At 41.8% G+C, this 19,123-nt stretch overlaps 1 protein-coding gene across 1 annotated transcript in view; it reads right to left on the reverse strand.

The window, feature by feature from the left end:
* DGAT1 (diacylglycerol O-acyltransferase 1) overlaps positions 1-19,123 on the reverse strand; it is a 283,457-nt gene that overhangs the window by 48,024 nt on the left and 216,310 nt on the right. Inside the window, exons 9-10 of the mRNA XM_053715987.1 lie at positions 14,479-14,517; positions 2,534-2,575 (exon numbers count right to left, since the gene is read on the reverse strand). Coding sequence (XP_053571962.1) covers positions 2,534-2,575; positions 14,479-14,517 — 81 coding nt within the window. The remainder of the gene's footprint in view (positions 1-2,533; positions 2,576-14,478; positions 14,518-19,123) is intronic.

Consider the following 19,123-nt stretch of genomic DNA (forward strand, 5'->3'; position numbering starts at 1 on the left):
TCTATACACTTTGGTCATCAACTTAGACATTCTAAACTGTATGTTTATAAAGATAGGTATCCAACTTACCCTTTGAAGATTTAGAAGACTCGAATCACTTGGTCAGGGTTCCATTGTATTATAGATTTTGCACATGTAATAGTCCCGATTTTATTTTGTTTTTATATTATCTATGTTTAATAAATATGTATACATTTTAATCTGGTTTCTATAATATGTATCTAAACCCCTCTGACTCTACATAGCTAAGACTCCTATTTAGGTGTTCTAAGCGCTCCTCTTAGCTTCCATTTTCTGTAACTTTTTAAGATCTGGTCGAGAGATCTTGCATACAGGAGCTGATGTAGTAGCACCCTTTGGCGCTGGAGACACGCATTTGTTCCAAGTATGACGCACAACATAACTGAAATTTTTTTGGCGCTAACAATTTCCAGAAATGACACACTCGCGTCACTAACGACGCAACCTTGTGTAAGGAACTCGGCGTCAACTACGACGCAGGAAATTACGAACTTGCGTCAACGGACGTACTTCCGCACCAAAAAATTGACGCAATCAAGTCTAGCATTTGGCGCACCCGCGGGCCTAATTCTACCCGCAATTTGCAAAGAAAAAAGTAGTCAATTTGAAAAAAAGAACCCCAGGTAAGAAAAATATTTCTTAATATGTTTATTTTCCCCAAATATGAAACTGACAGTCTGCAAAAAGGAAAAACATGAACCTGACTCATGGCAAATATAAGTACAATACATATATTTAGAACTTTATATTGATACATAAAGTGCCAAACCATAGCTGAGGTGTCTTAAGTAATAAAAACATACTTACCGAAAGACACCCATCCACATATAGCAGATAGCCAAACCAGTAATGAAACAGTTATCAGTAGAGGCAATGGTAAATTGAGAGTATATCGTCGATCTGAAAAGGGAGGTAGGAGATGAATCTCTACGACCGATAACAGAGAACCTATGAAATAGATCTCCCGTGAAGAAAACCATTGCATTCAATAAGTGATACTCCCTTCACATCCCTCTGACATTCGCTGTACTCTGAGAGGAATCGGGCTTCAAAATGCTGAGAAGCGCACATCAACGTAGAAATCTTAGCACAAACTTACTTCACCACCTCCATAGGAGGCAAAGTTTGTAAAACTGAATTGTGGGTGTGGTGAGGGGTGTATTTATAGGCATTTTGATGTTTGGGAAACTTTGCCCCTCCTGGTAGGATTGTATATCCCATACGTCACTAGCTCATGGACTCTTGCCAATTACATGAAAGAAATATCTGTGCGGGTTTGTGCGCACGTGACGCATTTACGTATCTATGTGTGCAGAAGTGACGTATATAAGTATGTATCTGTGTGTACGTATGCGTGATAAGTATATGTATCTGTGTGTACTTATGCGTGATAAGCATATATATCTGTGTGTACGTATGCATAACTATACATATCTGTATGTACAGATGTACGTACGAATTATGAGTACACATATCTGTGTGTGAGTGTCTGTGTACATACGTATGCATGATGAGTATACATATCAGTGTGTGTGTGTGTGTGAGTGTGTATTTGTGTATGCATGATGAGTATACATATCTGTGTACTTATGTATGCGTTATAAGTATATGTATCTGTGTGCGTACGTATGTATACGTGTGTGTCTGTGAATGTCTGTACATACGCATGTGTGATGAGTATGTGTGTCAGTGTGTGTGTGTGAGTGCGTACGTATGCATGATGAGTATACGGATCTGTGTTTAGTGTCTGTGAAAGTGTGTATGCGTGATAAGTATATTTATCTGTGTGTGTACGTACGTATGCATGATGAATATACGTATCAGTGTACGTGTGTCTGTGTGATAAGTATATGCCTGTGTGTCTCTGTATGTGCGTATGCCTGTCTACGTGCGTATGCGTGATGAGTATATGTATGTGTGATATGTATATGCATGTGCGTGTCTCCGTGTACGTTCGTATGCGTGATAAGTATATACGTATCTGTGAATCTGGATTTCTGTTTGTTTGTTTAGAAGTATGTGAATGAACTTACATGTGTGCATATCGTTGTTCTACAACAGTTGCTTAAAGGGCCACTGTAAGTAAATATTTTCTATGCCTGTTACTAACTAACTACCCCAAATACGCTTTTTATCAATAGCATTTCATTAACATATCTCTACCGTATGTCAGAAATCTTGTCTGCAAATTTAATTGTTTTCCAAACCCACTCCATGGGTATCCTTTGCTCTGTACCAATCCGTTTACAATACCTAGGTTTCAAAATGGCGGTTTAAACACAAAGTTATTGGTTTAAGTATTTTGAACATGCAGTGCTGAAAATAGTGGGCAGGATAACGTGACATCATCAGCGAATAAAAGATATAACTTTTAGAACGTTATGAAACTTTGTTTTGGAGAAAATATAGGTCAGTAGGTTTTAATTAATGTTTATTAACTTTAATATGTTAGTTGTTTAGCTTAAAAATTATAACAGAAAGTAATCCTTTAACTTGTAATACTGGCACTTACCCGGAACGGCTTCATGGAGTTCTGTATTGTAGGAACCATCCACTGGAAGACAATAGACAAATTATTTGCAGGGTTCAGCAGGCCAATAGGGAGTATACACACAGATGTATGTATAAAGCAGCGGTTCTGTGTATGGGTGACTAAAGCAGCGGCACTGTGTATGGGCGACTAAAGCAGCGGCCCTGTGTATGGGCGACTAAAGCAGCGGTCCCGTGTATGGACGACTAAAGCAGCGGTCCCGTGTATGGACGACTAAAGCAGCGGTCCCGTGTATGGACGACTAAAGCAGCGGTCCCGTGTATGGACGACTAAAGCAGCGGTCCCGTGTATGGGCGACTAAAGCAGCGGTCCCGTGTATGGGCGACTAAAGCAGCGGTCCCGTGTATGGGCGACTAAAGCAGCGGTACTGTGTATGGGTGAATAAAGCAGCGGTACTGTGTATGGGTGTATAAAGCAGCGGTCATGTGTATGGGTGAATAAAGCAGCGGTACTGTGTATGGGTGAATAAAGCAGCGGTGCTGTGTATGGGTGAATAAAGCAGCGGTGCTGTGTATGGGTGTATAAAGCAGCGGTACTGTGTATGGGTGTATAAAGCAGCGGTACTGTGTATGGGTGTATAAAGCAGCGGTACTGTGTATGGGTGAATAAAGCAGCGGTACTGTGTATGGGTGAATAAAGCAGCGGTACTGTGTATGGGTGAATAAAGCAGCGGTACTGTGTATGGGTGAATAAAGCAGCGGTACTGTGTATGGGTGACTAAAGCAGTGGTCCTGTGTACATGCAGGTGTGTGTATATACACAGTATATAGCAGTAGTACTCTTCTGTGGCAAGATTACAAGTCACGAGGCAAATCTGTTTTTCGCAGTTGCAAAAACACCCGTTATGTCTTTTTTGCATTTGGGGTTGCGCAGCTATTACAATTTGAGAAATAACACTTTGAGTGTGCCCAGCTGCGTAATCCAAAAAGACAAATTGCAATACTTACTATTCCTGCTGCAGATACCACTACCTATACAACCAAGCACTCTACTGACCTTACTCACTGCAATACTTACTATTCCTGCGGCAGATACTGCTACCTATACAACCAAGCACTCTACTGGCCTTACTCACTGCAATACTTACTATTCCTACTGCAGATACTGCTACCTATACAAACAAGCACTCTACTGACCTTACTCACTGCAGTAGTTACTATTCCTGCTGCAGATACTGCTACCTATACAACCAAGCACTGTACTGTTGAACCAACAGAGAGGAAGAGACCTCTCTTAAAGACTGCACATACAGCACTCTGTGCCTGGACTTATAGTGGAGAAATTGGGAATTTAAAATATAACTTTTATTAAATATTATTAAAATAAAACACTCAATTAAAAACAACCTAATAGTGGTAGGCCACTTCCTTAATCCTCTGTAAGCCTTTGATGTGTAAAAGGTGCTTGGAAGGAAGTTGTTTAGGTAGGGAGTTATAAATGAGACCTCTTAATTCAGTAGTATTCCTGATAATAAAGGGTTAATCTTTATGTGTCAAATACACATATGTTTGGCTATTAAAATAAGTTGTTGATTTCTGCTTGTTGGATTTAGGTAAATGTGAGTGATGTTCAGTGACCTCAGAAAAATACCTACAAAGTACAGTTGTAAAATACCCTCTGTATGATAAATATCACTTATATTCAATTTTATTGTGGAGTATAGTTGATATAGATATTCACAATAGATATGGTTTCACATGACAGAATATGAACCTATATTGTTCTGGTTATGTCTTGAAACATTCAAATGGCTAATATGTATCTCATTAGATCAACTTAATTCCACAGTTTTGTAGGTTTATTATCACCATGAGTTGTTACAAACTCTCTGAGGATTTATATGCAGTGTAAGTAAAGCAGTATAATTTAGATTTATTTGTACTAGCTAGTCGTACGCCTATTATGCCAGTTGTCTTATGTTGGCATTGGGGTTGTTACCCTATTGTCTTAGCGTCACTACCCCCTATATATAATTCTTGTGGTTGTGTTATTCTTATATAGGGGTTATATGTGTACCTTTCATTGTAACAAATCCAAATGTTAATACTGTGTACTTATGAATAGCTTGGTACACTTCTTGCACCTAATGTCTCAGCCAGTATGAATATGCTGAATATTTGTATACGGGCGAAACCGGTCAGGGGGTTATAGAGCTGATGGGAGCTCTATTCATTTTTTAAAAAACTTTACCTATAGTGGTTAGCCTTTTTAGGCGGGATAAAAATTGGTATTACGCATATAGCTTAAATATATGACAAACAGTCACTATCAGGACTGTTTGTCTCAGTTATAATTTTGACCTTAAAACTATCTGGATTTAACAGAGGGTTACTCGCAATTAGCTATTTATTAAGCGTCTTCAAGTGGCAACCTCACAATATTATATTGGGGGAATAACTAGCTTAGTTATACGTATAGCCAGATAACTGTAGTTTACCGGTGTATCTATCCAACGTTTGCTACTACAATAAATACCTTTCTGTTAGTACCTCAATAGCGCCACAGCTATACTAGTCCAGCTGAAGGTGCATATATACCTAATTTGTTAGAACTAGTTTACTTTTGGCTAACAACAAATGAATTCAAGAAAACAAGTATCCGGTTCTAAAGTAATGTACACAAAGCACAATATTGCATTTCTAGTGTGACACTGAATCACACGAAAAGATCAAATTACTATATGAGAGAACACAAGATACTAAAAATATTGCAGTAAGAGGGGCAAACATAAGATAATATCGCAAACAGTGGCACAATATTGCGGCCACATATTTACAATACAAATTTGTTCCTCTATCACTGAAAAACAAATAGCCAAATGTAACAGGTGGTGTAGCGTATTAATCTAATAGCTACAAATATTCAGCATATTCATACTGGCTGAGACATTAGGTGCAAGAAGTGTACTAAGCTATTCATAAGTACACAGTATTAACATTTGGATTTGTTACAATGAAAGGTACACATATAACCCCTATATAAGAATAACACAACCACAAGAATTATATATAGGGGGTAGTGACGCTAAGACAATAGGGTAACAACCCCAATGCCAACATAAGACAACTGGCATAATAGGCGTACGACTAGCTAGTACAAATAAATCTAAATTATACTGCTTTACTTACACTGCATATAAATCCTCAGAGAGTTTGTAACAACTCATGGTGATAATAAACCTACAAAACTGTGGAATTAAGTTGATCTAATGAGATACATATTAGCCATTTGAATGTTTCAAGACATAACCAGAACAATATAGGTTCATATTCTGTCATGTGAAACCATATCTATTGTGAATATCTATATCAACTATACTCCACAATAAAATTGAATATAAGTGATATTTATCATACAGAGGGTATTTTACAACTGTACTTTGTAGGTATTTTTCTGAGGTCACTGAACATCACTCACATTTACCTATATCCAACAAGCAGAAATCAACAACTTATTTTAATAGCCAAACATATGTGTATTTGACACATAAAGATTAACCCTTTATTATCAGGAATACTACTGAATTAAGAGGTCTCATTTATAACTCCCTACCTAAACAACTTCCTTCCAAGCACCTTTTACACATCAAAGGCTTACAGAGGATTAAGGAAGTGGCCTACCACTATTAGGTTGTTTTTAATTGAGTGTTTTATTTTAATAATATTTAATAAAAGTTATATTTTAAATTCCCAATTTCTCCACTATAAGTCCAGGCACAGAGTGCTGTATGTGCAGTCTTTAAGAGAGGTCTCTTCCTCTCTGTTGGTTCAATAGATTACTTAACTGCACAGCACCACCTTTTCTGCTATTATAAGCACAGAAACATTAACTATATGTTAGTAACTTACTGCAATCATAGAAAAGGCTGCCGCAGTGGTGCCACTGTATATCAGTTGTGGTAAAGACAAGCACTGTACTGACCTTACTCACTGCAATACTTACTATTCCTGCTACAGATACCGCTACCTATACAACCAAGCACTCTACTGGCCTTACTCACTGCAGTACTTACTATTCCTGCTGCAGATACCTCTACCTATACAACCAAACACTCTACTGGCCTTACTCACTGCAATACTTACTATTCCTGCTGCAGATACAGCTACCTATACAACCAAGCACTCTACTGGCCTTACTCACTGCAATACTTACTATTCCTGCTACAGATACCGCTACCTATACAACCAAGCACTCTACTGGCCTTACTCACTGCAGTACTTACTATTCCTGCTGCAGATACCTCTACCTATACAACCAAGCACTCTACTGGCCTTACTCACTGCAATACTTACTATTCCTGCTGCAGATACAGCTACCTATACAACCAAGCACTCTACTGGCCTTACTCACTGCAATGCTTACTATTCCTGCTACAGATACAGCTACCTATACAACCAAGCACTCTACTGACCTTACTCACTGCAATACTTACTATTCCTGCTGCAGATACTGCTACCTATACAACCAAGCACTCTACTGCCTTACTTACTGCAATACTTACTATTCCTGCTGCAGATACAGCTACCTATACAACCAAGCACTCTACTGGCCTTACTCACTGCAATACTTACTATTCCTGCTACAGATACCGCTACCTATACAACCAAGCACTCTACTGGCCTTACTCACTGCAATACTTACTATTCCTGCTACAGATACCGCTACCTATACAACCAAGCACTCTACTGGCCTTACTCACTGCAATACTTACTATTCCTGCTGCAGATACCGCTACCTATACAACCAAACACTCTACTGGCCTTACTCACTGCAATACTTACTATTCCTGCTGCAGATACCTCTACCTATACAACCAAGCACTCTCCTGGCCTTACTCACTGCAATACTTACTATTCCTGCTACAGATACCGCTACCTATACAACCAAGCACTCTACTGGCCTTACTCACTGCAATACTTACTATTCCTGCTGCAAATACCGCTACCTATACAACCAAACACTCTACTGGCCTTACTCACTGCAATACTTACTATTCCTGCTGCAGATACCGCTACCTATACAACCAAGCACTCTACTGACCTTACTCACTGCAATACTTACTATTCCTGCTGCAGATACCGCTACCTATATAACCAAGCGCTCTACTGGCCTTACTCACTGCAATACTTACTATTCCTGCTGCAGATACTGCTACCTATACAACCAAGCACTCTACTGGCCTTACTCACTGCAATACTTACTATTCCTGCTGCAGATACAGCTACCTATACAACCAAGCACTCTACTGGCCTTACTCACTGCAATACTTACTATTCCTGCTGCAGATACCACTACCTATACAACCAAGCACTCTACTGGCCATACTCACTGCAATACTTACTATTCCTGCTGCAGATACCTCTACCTATACAACCAAGCACTCTACTGGCCATACTCACTGCAATACTTACTATTCCTGCTGCATATACCTCTACCTATACAACCAAGCACTCTACTGGCCTTACTCATTGCAATACTTACTATTCCTGCTGCAGATACTGCTACCTATACAACCAAGCACTCTACTGGCCTTACTCATTGCAATACTTACTATTCCTGCTGCAGATACTGCTACCTATACAAGCAATCACTCTACTGGCCTTACTCACTGCAATACTTACTATTCCTGCTGCATATACCTCTACCTATACAACCAAGCACTCTACTGGCCTTACTCACTGCAGTACTTACTATTCCTGCTGCAGATACCTCTACCTATACAACCAAGCACTCTACTGGCCTTACTCACTGCAATACTTACTATTCCTGCTGCAGATACAGCTACCTATACAACCAAGCACTCTACTGGCCTTACTCACTGTAATACTTACTATTCCTGCTGCAGATAACACTACCTATACAACCAAGCACTCTACTGGCCATACTCACTGCAGTACTTACTATTCCTGCTGCAGATACCTCTACCTATACAACCAAGCACTCTACTGGCCTTACTCACTGCAGTACTTACTATTCCTTCTGTAGATACTGCTACCTATACAACCAAGCACTCTACTGGCCTTACTCACTGCAGTACTTACTATTCCTTCTGTAGATACTGCTACCTATACAACCAATCACTCTACTGGCCTTACTCACTGCAATACTTACTATTCCTGCTGCATATACCTCTACCTATACAACCAAGCACTCTACTGGCCTTACTCACTGCAGTACTTACTATTCCTGCTGCAGATACCTCTACCTATACAACCAAGCACTCTACTGGCCTTACTCACTGCAATACTTACTATTCCTGCTGCAGATACCTCTACCTATACAACCAAGCACTCTACTGGCCTTACTCACTGTAATACTTACTATTCCTGCTGCAGATAACACTACCTATACAACCAAGCACTCTACTGGCCATACTCACTGCAGTACTTACTATTCCTGCTGCAGATACCTCTACCTATACAACCAAGCACTCTACTGGCCTTACTCACTGCAGTACTTACTATTCCTTCTGTAGATACTGCTACCTATACAACCAAGCACTCTACTGGCCTTACTCATTGCAATACTTACTATTCCTGCTGCAGATACCGCTACCTATACAACCAAGCACTCTACTGGCCATACTCACTGCAATACTTACTATTCCTGCTGCAGATACTGCTACCTATACAACCAATCACTCTACTGGCCTTACTCACTGCAATACTTACTATTCCTGCTGCATATACCTCTACCTATACAACCAAGCACTCTACTGGCCTTACTCACTGCAGTACTTACTATTCCTGCTGCAGATACCTCTACCTATACAACCAAGCACTCTACTGGCCTTACTCACTGCAATACTTACTATTCCTGCTGCAGATACAGCTACCTATACAACCAAGCACTCTACTGGCCTTACTCACTGCAATACTTACTATTCCTGCTACAGATACCGCTACCTATACAACCAAGCACTCTACTGGCCTTACTCACTGCAATACTTACTATTCCTGCTGCAGATACCGCTACCTATACAACCAAACACTCTACTGGCCTTACTCACTGCAATACTTACTATTCCTGCTGCAGATACCTCTACCTATACAACCAAGCACTCTCCTGGCCTTACTCACTGCAATACTTACTATTCCTGCTACAGATACCGCTACCTATACAACCAAGCACTCTACTGGCCTTACTCACTGAAATACTTACTATTCCTGCTGCAAATACCGCTACCTATACAACCAAACACTCTACTGGCCTTACTCACTGCAATACTTACTATTCCTGCTGCAGATACCGCTACCTATACAACCAAGCACTCTACTGACCTTACTCACTGCAATACTTACTATTCCTGCTGCAGATACCGCTACCTATATAACCAAGCGCTCTACTGGCCTTACTCACTGCAATACTTACTATTCCTGCTGCAGATACTGCTACCTATACAACCAAGCACTCTACTGGCCTTACTCACTGCAATACTTACTATTCCTGCTGCAGATACAGCTACCTATACAACCAAGCACTCTACTGGCCTTACTCACTGCAATACTTACTATTCCTGCTGCAGATACCACTACCTATACAACCAAGCACTCTACTGGCCATACTCACTGCAATACTTACTATTCCTGCTGCAGATACCTCTACCTATACAACCAAGCACTCTACTGGCCTTACTCACTGTAATACTTACTATTCCTGCTGCAGATAACACTACCTATACAACCAAGCACTCTACTGGCCATACTCACTGCAGTACTTACTATTCCTGCTGCAGATACCTCTACCTATACAACCAAGCACTCTACTGGCCTTACTCACTGCAGTACTTACTATTCCTTCTGTAGATACTGCTACCTATACAACCAAGCACTCTACTGGCCTTACTCATTGCAATACTTACTATTCCTGCTGCAGATACCACTACCTATACAACCAAGCACTCTACTGGCCATACTCACTGCAATACTTACTATTCCTGCTGTAGATACCGCTACCTATACAACCAAGCACTCTACTGACCTTACTTACTGCAATACTTACTATTCCTGCTGCATATACCTCTACCTATACAACCAAGCAATCTACTGACCTTACTTACTGCAATACTTACTATTCCTGCTGCAGATACTGCTACCTATACAACCAAGCACTCTACTGACCTTACTCACTGCAATACTTACTATTCCTGCTGCAGATACTGCTACCTATACAACCAAGCACTCTACTGGCCTTACTCACTGCAATACTTACTATTCCTGCTGCAGATACAGCTACCTATACAACCAAGCACTCTACTGGCCTTACTCACTGCAATACTTACTATTCCTGCTGCAGATACAGCTACCTATACAACCAAGCACTCTACTGGCCTTACTCACTGCAATACTTACTATTCCTGCTGCAGATACCACTACCTATACAACCAAGCACTCTACTGGCCATACTCACTGCAATACTTACTATTCCTGCTGCAGATACCTCTATCTATACAACCAAGCACTCTACTGGCCTTACTCACTGCAGTACTTACTATTCCTGCTGCAGATACCTCTACCTATACAACCAAGCACTCTACTGGCCTTACTCACTGTAATACTTACTATTCCTGCTGCAGATAACACTACCTATACAACCAAGCACTCTACTGGCCATACTCACTGCAGTACTTACTATTCCTGCTGCAGATACCTCTACCTATACAACCAAGCACTCTACTGGCCTTACTCACTGCAGTACTTACTATTCCTTCTGTAGATACTGCTACCTATACAACCAAGCACTCTACTGGCCTTACTCATTGCAATACTTACTATTCCTGCTGCAGATACCGCTACCTATACAACCAAGCACTCTACTGGCCATACTCACTGCAATACTTACTATTCCTGCTGCAGATACTGCTACCTATACAACCAATCACTCTACTGGCCTTACTCACTGCAATACTTACTATTCCTGCTGCATATACCTCTACCTATACAACCAAGCACTCTACTGGCCTTACTCACTGCAATACTTACTATTCCTGCTACAGATACTACTACCTATACAACCAAGCACTCTCCTGTCCTTACTCACTGCAATACTTACTATTCCTGCTGCAGATACCGCTACCTATACAACCAAGCACTCTACTGGCCTTACTCGCTGCAATACTTACTATTCCTGCTGCAGATACCACTACCTATACAACCAAGCACTCTCCTGTCCTTACTCACTGCAATACTTACTATTCCTGCTGCAGATACTGCTACCTATACAACCAAGCACTCTACTGGCCTTACTCACTGTAATACTTACTATTCCTGCTGCAGATACCGCTACCTATACAACCAAGCAGTCTACTGGCCTTGCTCACTGCAATACTTACTATTCCTGCTGCAGATACTGCTACCTATACAACCAAGCACTCTCCTGTCCTTACTCACTGCAATACTTACTATTCCTGCTGCAGATACCACTACCTATACAACCAAGCACTCTGCTGGCCTTACTCACTGCAATACTTACTATTCCTGCTGCAGATACCTCTACCTATACAACCAAGCACTATACTGGCCTTACTCACTGCAATACTTACTATTCCTACTGCAGATACCTCTACCTATACAAACAAGCACTCTACTGACCTTACTCACTGCAGTAGTTACTATTCCTGCTGCAGATACTGCTACCTATACAACCAAGCACTGTACTGACCTTACACACTGCAATACTTACTATTCCTGCTGCAGATACCGCTACCTATACAACCAAGCACTGTACTGACCTTACTCACTGCAATACTTACTATTCCTGATGCAGATACTGCTACCTATACAACCAAGCACTCTACTGACCTTACTCACTGTAATACTTACTATTCCTGCTGCAGATACCGCTACCTATACAACCAAGCACTCTACTGGCCTTACTCACTGCAGATACCACTACCTATATAACCAAGCACTCTACTGGCCTTACTCACTGCAATACTTACTATTCCTGCTGCAGATACTGCTACCTATACAGCCAAGCGCACTCTACTGGCCTTACTCACTGCAATACTTACTATTCCTACTGCAGATACCTCTACCTATACAAACAAGCACTCTACTGACCTCACTCACTGCAGTAGTTACTATTCCTGCTGCAGATACTGCTGCCTATACAACCAAGCACTGTACTGACCTTACTCACTGTAATACTTACTATTCCTGCTGCAGATACTGCTACCTATACAGCCAAGCACTCTACTGACCTTACTCACTGTAATACTTACTATTCCTGCTGCAGATACCGCTACCTATACAACCAAGCAATCTACTGCCTTACTCACTGCAATACTTACTATTCCTGCTGCAGATACTGCTACATATACAACCAAGCACTCTACTGGCCTTACTCACTGTAATACTTACTATTCCTGCTGCAGATACCGCTACCTATACAACCAAGCACTCTACTGACCTTACTCACTGCAATACTTACTATTCCTGCTACAGATACCGCTACCTATACAACCAAGCACTCTACTGACCTTACTCACTGTAATACTTACTATTCCTGCTGCAGATACTGCTACATATACAACCAAGCACTGTACTTACCTTACTCACTGCAATACTTACTATTCCTGCTGCAGATACTGCTACCTATACAGCCAAGCACTCTACTGTCCTTACTCACTGCAATACTTACTATTCCTGCTGCAGATATCGCTACTTATACAACCAAGCAATCTACTGGCCTTACTTACTGCAATACTTACTATTCCTGCTGCAGATACCACTACCTATACAACCAAGCACTCTACTGACCTTACTTACTGTAATACTTACTATTCCTGCTGCAGATACCGCTACCTATACAACCAAGCAGCACTCTACTGGCCTTACTCACTGCAATACTTACTATTCCTGCTGCAGATATCTCTACCTATACAACCAAGCACTCTACTGACCTTACTCACTGCAGTAGTTACTATTCCTGATGCAGATACTGCTACCTATACAACCAAGCACTCTACTGGCCTTACTCACTGCAATACTTACTATTCCTGATGCAGATTCTGCTACCTATACAACCTAGCACTCTACTGGCCTTACTCAATGTAATACTTACTATTCCTGCTGCAGATACTGCTACCTATACAACCAAGCACTCTACTTGCCTTACTCACTGTAATACTTACTATTCCTGCTGCAGATAACACTACCTATACAACCAAGCACTCTACTGCAGTGTTTTTCAACCAGTGTGCCATGGCACACTAGTGTGCCGTGAGAGATCCTCAGGTGTGCCACGGCAGACTGACAACAGTGTGACATATTTTTTAAACTTTGCTTGTTTTTTACTCCCAGTGCAGGGGTAGTTTGTAGGAAGCATGGCATAACAGCACAATACATACAGTATGTGTGTGTTTGTGTGTATGTGTATATATATATATATATATATATATATATATATATATATATATATATATATATATAGATATGCTGTATTAGGCTACAATGTGTGATTTTTTTTTAAATTTTGGGACGGTGGTGTGCCACAGGATTTTTTAATGTAAAAAAGTGTGCCACGGCAAAAAAAAAGGTTAAAAATCACTGCTCTACTGGCCTTACTCACTGCAGTACTTACTATTCCTGCTGCAGATATCTCTAACTATACAACCAAGCACTCTACTGGTCTTACTCGCTGCAATACTTACTATTCCTGCTGCAGATACCTCTACAACCAAGCACTCTATTGGCCTTACTCACTGCGATACTTACTATTCCTGCTGCAGATACAGCTACCTATACAACCAAGCACTCTACTGGCCTTACTCACTGCAGTACTTACTATTCCTGCTGCAGATACAGCTACCTATACAACTAAGCACTCTACTGGTCTTACTTACTGCAATACTTACTATGAGCACAAGAGGTTAGGGGTCCCGAAATAAAAAAGGAACTACTAACCTGCTGGATCAGGCCGACAAGTAGCTGCATGATGAAGAGCTGCAAACAGAAGAGATTACAGGTAAGGATAAGAACAGGAGCGATAAAGGCAGGAAAACATCTCTACATGAGAGGAAGAAAACAGAATTTATGCTTACCTGATAAATTTCTCTCTCTTGCGATGTATCGAGTCCACGGATTCATCCAATACTTGTGGGATATTCTCGTTCCCAACAGGGAGTGGCAAAGAGAGCACCCACAGCAGAGCTGTCTATATAGCTCCTCCCCTAACTCCACCCCCCAGTCATTCGACCGAAGGCTAGGAAGAAAAAGGAGAAACTATAGGGTGCAGAGGTGACTGAAGTTTTTTATAAAAGATACTACCTGTCTTAAACAGACAGGACGGGCCGTGGACTCGATACATCGCAAGAGAAAGAAATTTATCAGGTAATCATGAATTCTGTTTTCTCTTGCAAGATGTATCGAGTCCACGGATTCATCCAATACTTGTGGGATACCAATACCAAAGCTTTAGGACACGGATGAAGGGAGGGACAAGACAGGTACCTAAATGGAAGGCACCACTGCTTGTAGAACCTCTCTCCCAAAAATAGCCTCCAAAGAAGCAAAAGTATCAAATTTGTAAAATTTGTAAAAAGTATGAAGTGAAGACCAAGTCGCCGCCTTACAAATCTGTTCAACAGAAGCCTCAATTTTAAAAGCCCATGTGGAAGCCACCACTGTAGTAGAGTGAGCAGTAATTCTTTCAGGAGGCTGCTGGCCAGCAGTCTCTTAAGCCAAACGGATGATGCTTTTCAGCCAAAAAGAAAGAGAGGTTGCCGTAGCCTTTTGACCTCTCCGCTTTCCAGAATAGACAACAAACAATGAAGATGTTTGACAGAAATCTTTAGTTGCTTGTAAGTAGAACTTTGTTGCACAACCTAGATGTGGTTCGTGCTTTAGATGTTCCTTCTTGGAAGAAGGATTAGGACACAGAAAAGGAACAACAATTTCCTGATTGATATTCCTATTAGAAACAACCTTAGGAAGAAACCCAGGTTTGGTACGCAAAACCACCTTATCCGCATGGAAAACAAGATAAGGGGAGTCATACTGTAAAGCAGATAACTCAAACTCTTCGAGCCGAAGAGATAGCTACTAAAAACAAAACTTTCCAAGATAGAAGCTTAATATCTATGGAATGCATAGGTTCAAACGGAACCCCTTGAAGAACCAAAATTAAACTCCATGGTGGAGCAACAGGTTTAAACACAGGCTTGATTCTAACTAAAGCCTGACAAAACGCATGAACGTCTGGAACATCTGCCAGACGCTTGTGTAAAAGGATAGACAAAGCAGATATTTGTCCCTTTAAGGAACTAGCTGATAATCCTTTCTCCAATCCTTCTTGGAGAAAAGCCAATAGCCTAGGAATCCTGATCTTACTCCATGAGTAACCCTTGGAATCACACCAGTAAAGATATTTACTCCATATCTTATGATAGATTTTCCTGGTGACAGGCTTTCGAGCCTGAATCAAGGTATCAATGACCGATTCAGAGAAAACACACTTTGCTAAAATCAAGCGTTTAATCTCCAAGCAGTCAGACGCAGAGAATGTAGGTTTGGATGCTTGAATGGACCTTGAATCAGAAGGTCTTGTCTCAGCGGCAGAGTCCATAGTGGGACGGATGACATGTCCACCAGGTCTGCATACCAAGTCCTGCGTGGCCACACAGGTGCTATCAGAATCACCGAAGCTCTCTCCTGCTTGATTCTGGCAATCAGACGAGGAAGGAGAGGGAATGGTGGAAACACATAGGCCAGGTTGAAGGACCAGGGCATTGCTAGAGCATCTATCAGCACTGCCTGGGGATCCCTTGACCTGGACCCGTAACAAGGAAGTTTGGCGTTCTGCCGAGACGCCATCAGATCTAATTCTGGTGTGCCCTATAGCCGAATCAGTTGGGCAAACACCTCCGGATGGAGCTCCCACTCCCCCGGATGAAAAGTCTGTCGACTTAGAAAATCCGCCTCCCAGTTCTCTACTCCTGGGATATGAATTGCTGAAAGATGGCAAGAGTGAGTCTCGGCCCATCGAATTATTTTGGAAACCTCTATCATCGCTAGAGAACTCCTTGTTCCCTCATTGATGATTGATATAAGCTACAGTCGTGATGTTGTCAGACTGAAATCTGATTAATTTGGCCGCAGGCAGTTGAGGCCACGCCTGAAGCGCATTGAATATCGCTCTCAGTTCCAGAATGTTTAAATCGGGAGGAGCTTTCAGGGAGTTCCAGACTGCACCCCAGCCCAGCAGGCTGGCATCTGTCGTAACTATGATCCACTCTGGTCTGCAGAAAAACATTCCCCGAGACAGGTGAACCTGTGATAACCACCAGAGAAGAGAATCTCTGGTCTCCTGATCCAGATCCATCTGAGGAGATAAATCTGCATAATCCCCATTCCACTGTTTGAGCATGCATAGTTGCAGTGGTCTGAGGGGTAAGCGAGCAAATAGAACTATGTCCATTGCCGCTACCATAAGTCTGATTACCTCCATACACTGAGCCACTGACGGCCACAGAATGGAATGAAGAGCTCGGCAGGTGTTTACGAGTTTTAATTTCCTGACCTCCGTCAGAAATATTTTCTTTTCTACCGAGTCTATCAGAGTTCCTAGGAAGGAAACCTTTGTGAGAGGGAAGAGAGAACTCTTATGTTCACCTTCCACCCATGAGACCTTAGAAAAACCAACACAATGTCCGTGTGAGACTTGGCTAGTTGGAAAGTTGATGCTTGAATTAAGAGGTCGTCTAGATAAGGCGCCACTGCTATGCCCCGCGGTCTTAGAACTGCTAGGAGGGACCCAAGCACTTTTGTGAAAATTCTGGAAGCCGTGGCAAACCCGAAGGGAAGGGCCACAAACTGGTAATGTCTGTCCAGAAAGGCGAACCTGAGGAATCGGTGATGATCTCTGTGGATTGGGATGTGCAGATACGCATCCTTTAAGTCCACGGTGGTCATATATTGACCCTCCTGGATCAGTGGCAGAATAGTCCGAATAGTCTCCATTTTGAAAGACGGGACTCTGAGGAATTTGTTTAGGATCTTGAGATACAAAATTGGTCTGAAAGTTCCTTCTTTTTTGGGAACCACAAACAGGTTGGAGTAAAACCCTTGCCCCTGTTCCACTCTTGGAACCGGGTGAATCACTCCCATTGTATGTAGGTCATCTACACAGCGTAAGAACGCCTCTCTTTTTGTCTAGTTTGCAGACAATTGAGAAATGTGAAATCTCCCCCTTGGGGGGGAATCTTTGAAGTCCAGAAGATATCCCTGGGAAACAATTTCCAAAGCCCAGGAATCGTGAACATCTCTTGCCCAAGCCTGAGCAAAGAGAGAGAGTCTGCCCCCTACTAGATCCGGTCCCGGATCGGGGGCTACCCCTTTATGCTGTCTTGGAGGCAGCTGCAGGCTTCTTGGCCTGTTTACCCTTGTTCCAGGCCTGGTTAGGTCTCCAGGCTGACTTGGATTGAGCAAAATTCCCCTCATGCTTTGCAGCAGGGGAAGCCGAAGCGGGACCACTCTTGAAGTTCCGAAAGGAACAAAAATTATTTTGTTTGGTTTTGATTTTATTTGTTTTATCCTGAGGGAGGGTATGGCCCTTCCCTCCAGTGATGTCTGAAATAATTTCCTTCAGTTCAGGCCCGAATAGGGTCTTACCTTTGAAAGGGATGGTCAAAAGCTTTGATTTTGATGACACATCAGCTGACCAGGACTTAAGCCATAACGCTCTAAAATGGCAAAACCTGAATTTTTTGCCGCTAATTTAGATAATTGAAAAGCAGCATCAGTAATGAAAGAATTAGCCATTTTAAGAGGCTTAATTCTATCCAGAATATAATCTAATGGGGTCTCCCCCTGGAGAGCCTCCTCTAGAGCCTCAAACCAAAAAGCAGCTGCAGTAGTTACAGGAACAATGCATGCAATAAGTTGAAGAAAACCTTGATGAACAAAAATTTTCTTTAGGAGACACTCTAATTTTTTATCCATAGGACCTTTGAAAGCACAACTGTCTTCAATAGGTATAGTTGTATGCTTAGCTAGTGTAGAAATAGCTCCCTCTACCTTAGGGACCGTCTGCCACGAGTCCCGCATGGTGTCAGATACGGGAAATATTTTCTTAAAAGTAGGAGGGGGAGCGAACGGTATACCTGGTCTATCCCACTCCTTAGAAACAATATCCGCAATCCTCTTAGGGACCGGAAAAACATCAGTGTAAACAGGAACCAGCAGAGGTGTTCTAGCTTGAATTTAAAGGCCATCATATCAGCGTCTTTCCTGAATCAGAAATCTCTCCCTCAGATAACAAATCCCGTACCCCTACTTCAGAACATTGTGAGGGTATATTGGATACGGCTACTAAAGAGTCAGAAAGCTCAGCATTTGTTCTTAACCCAGAGCTATCACGCTTCCCTTGCAACCCAGGCAGCTAAGATAAAACCTCTGTGAGGGTAGAATTCATAACTGCCGCCATGTCTTGTAAGGTAAATGAATTAGACGCACTAGAAGTACTTGACGTCGCTTGTGCGGGCGTAACTGGTTATGACCCTTGGGGAGAACTAGATGGCATAACCTCATTTCTTTCTGTCTGAGAATCCTC

The sequence above is a fragment of the Bombina bombina genome, chromosome 5 (assembly GCF_027579735.1).
Source record: "Bombina bombina isolate aBomBom1 chromosome 5, aBomBom1.pri, whole genome shotgun sequence".
Lineage (NCBI taxonomy): Eukaryota > Metazoa > Chordata > Amphibia > Anura > Bombinatoridae > Bombina > Bombina bombina.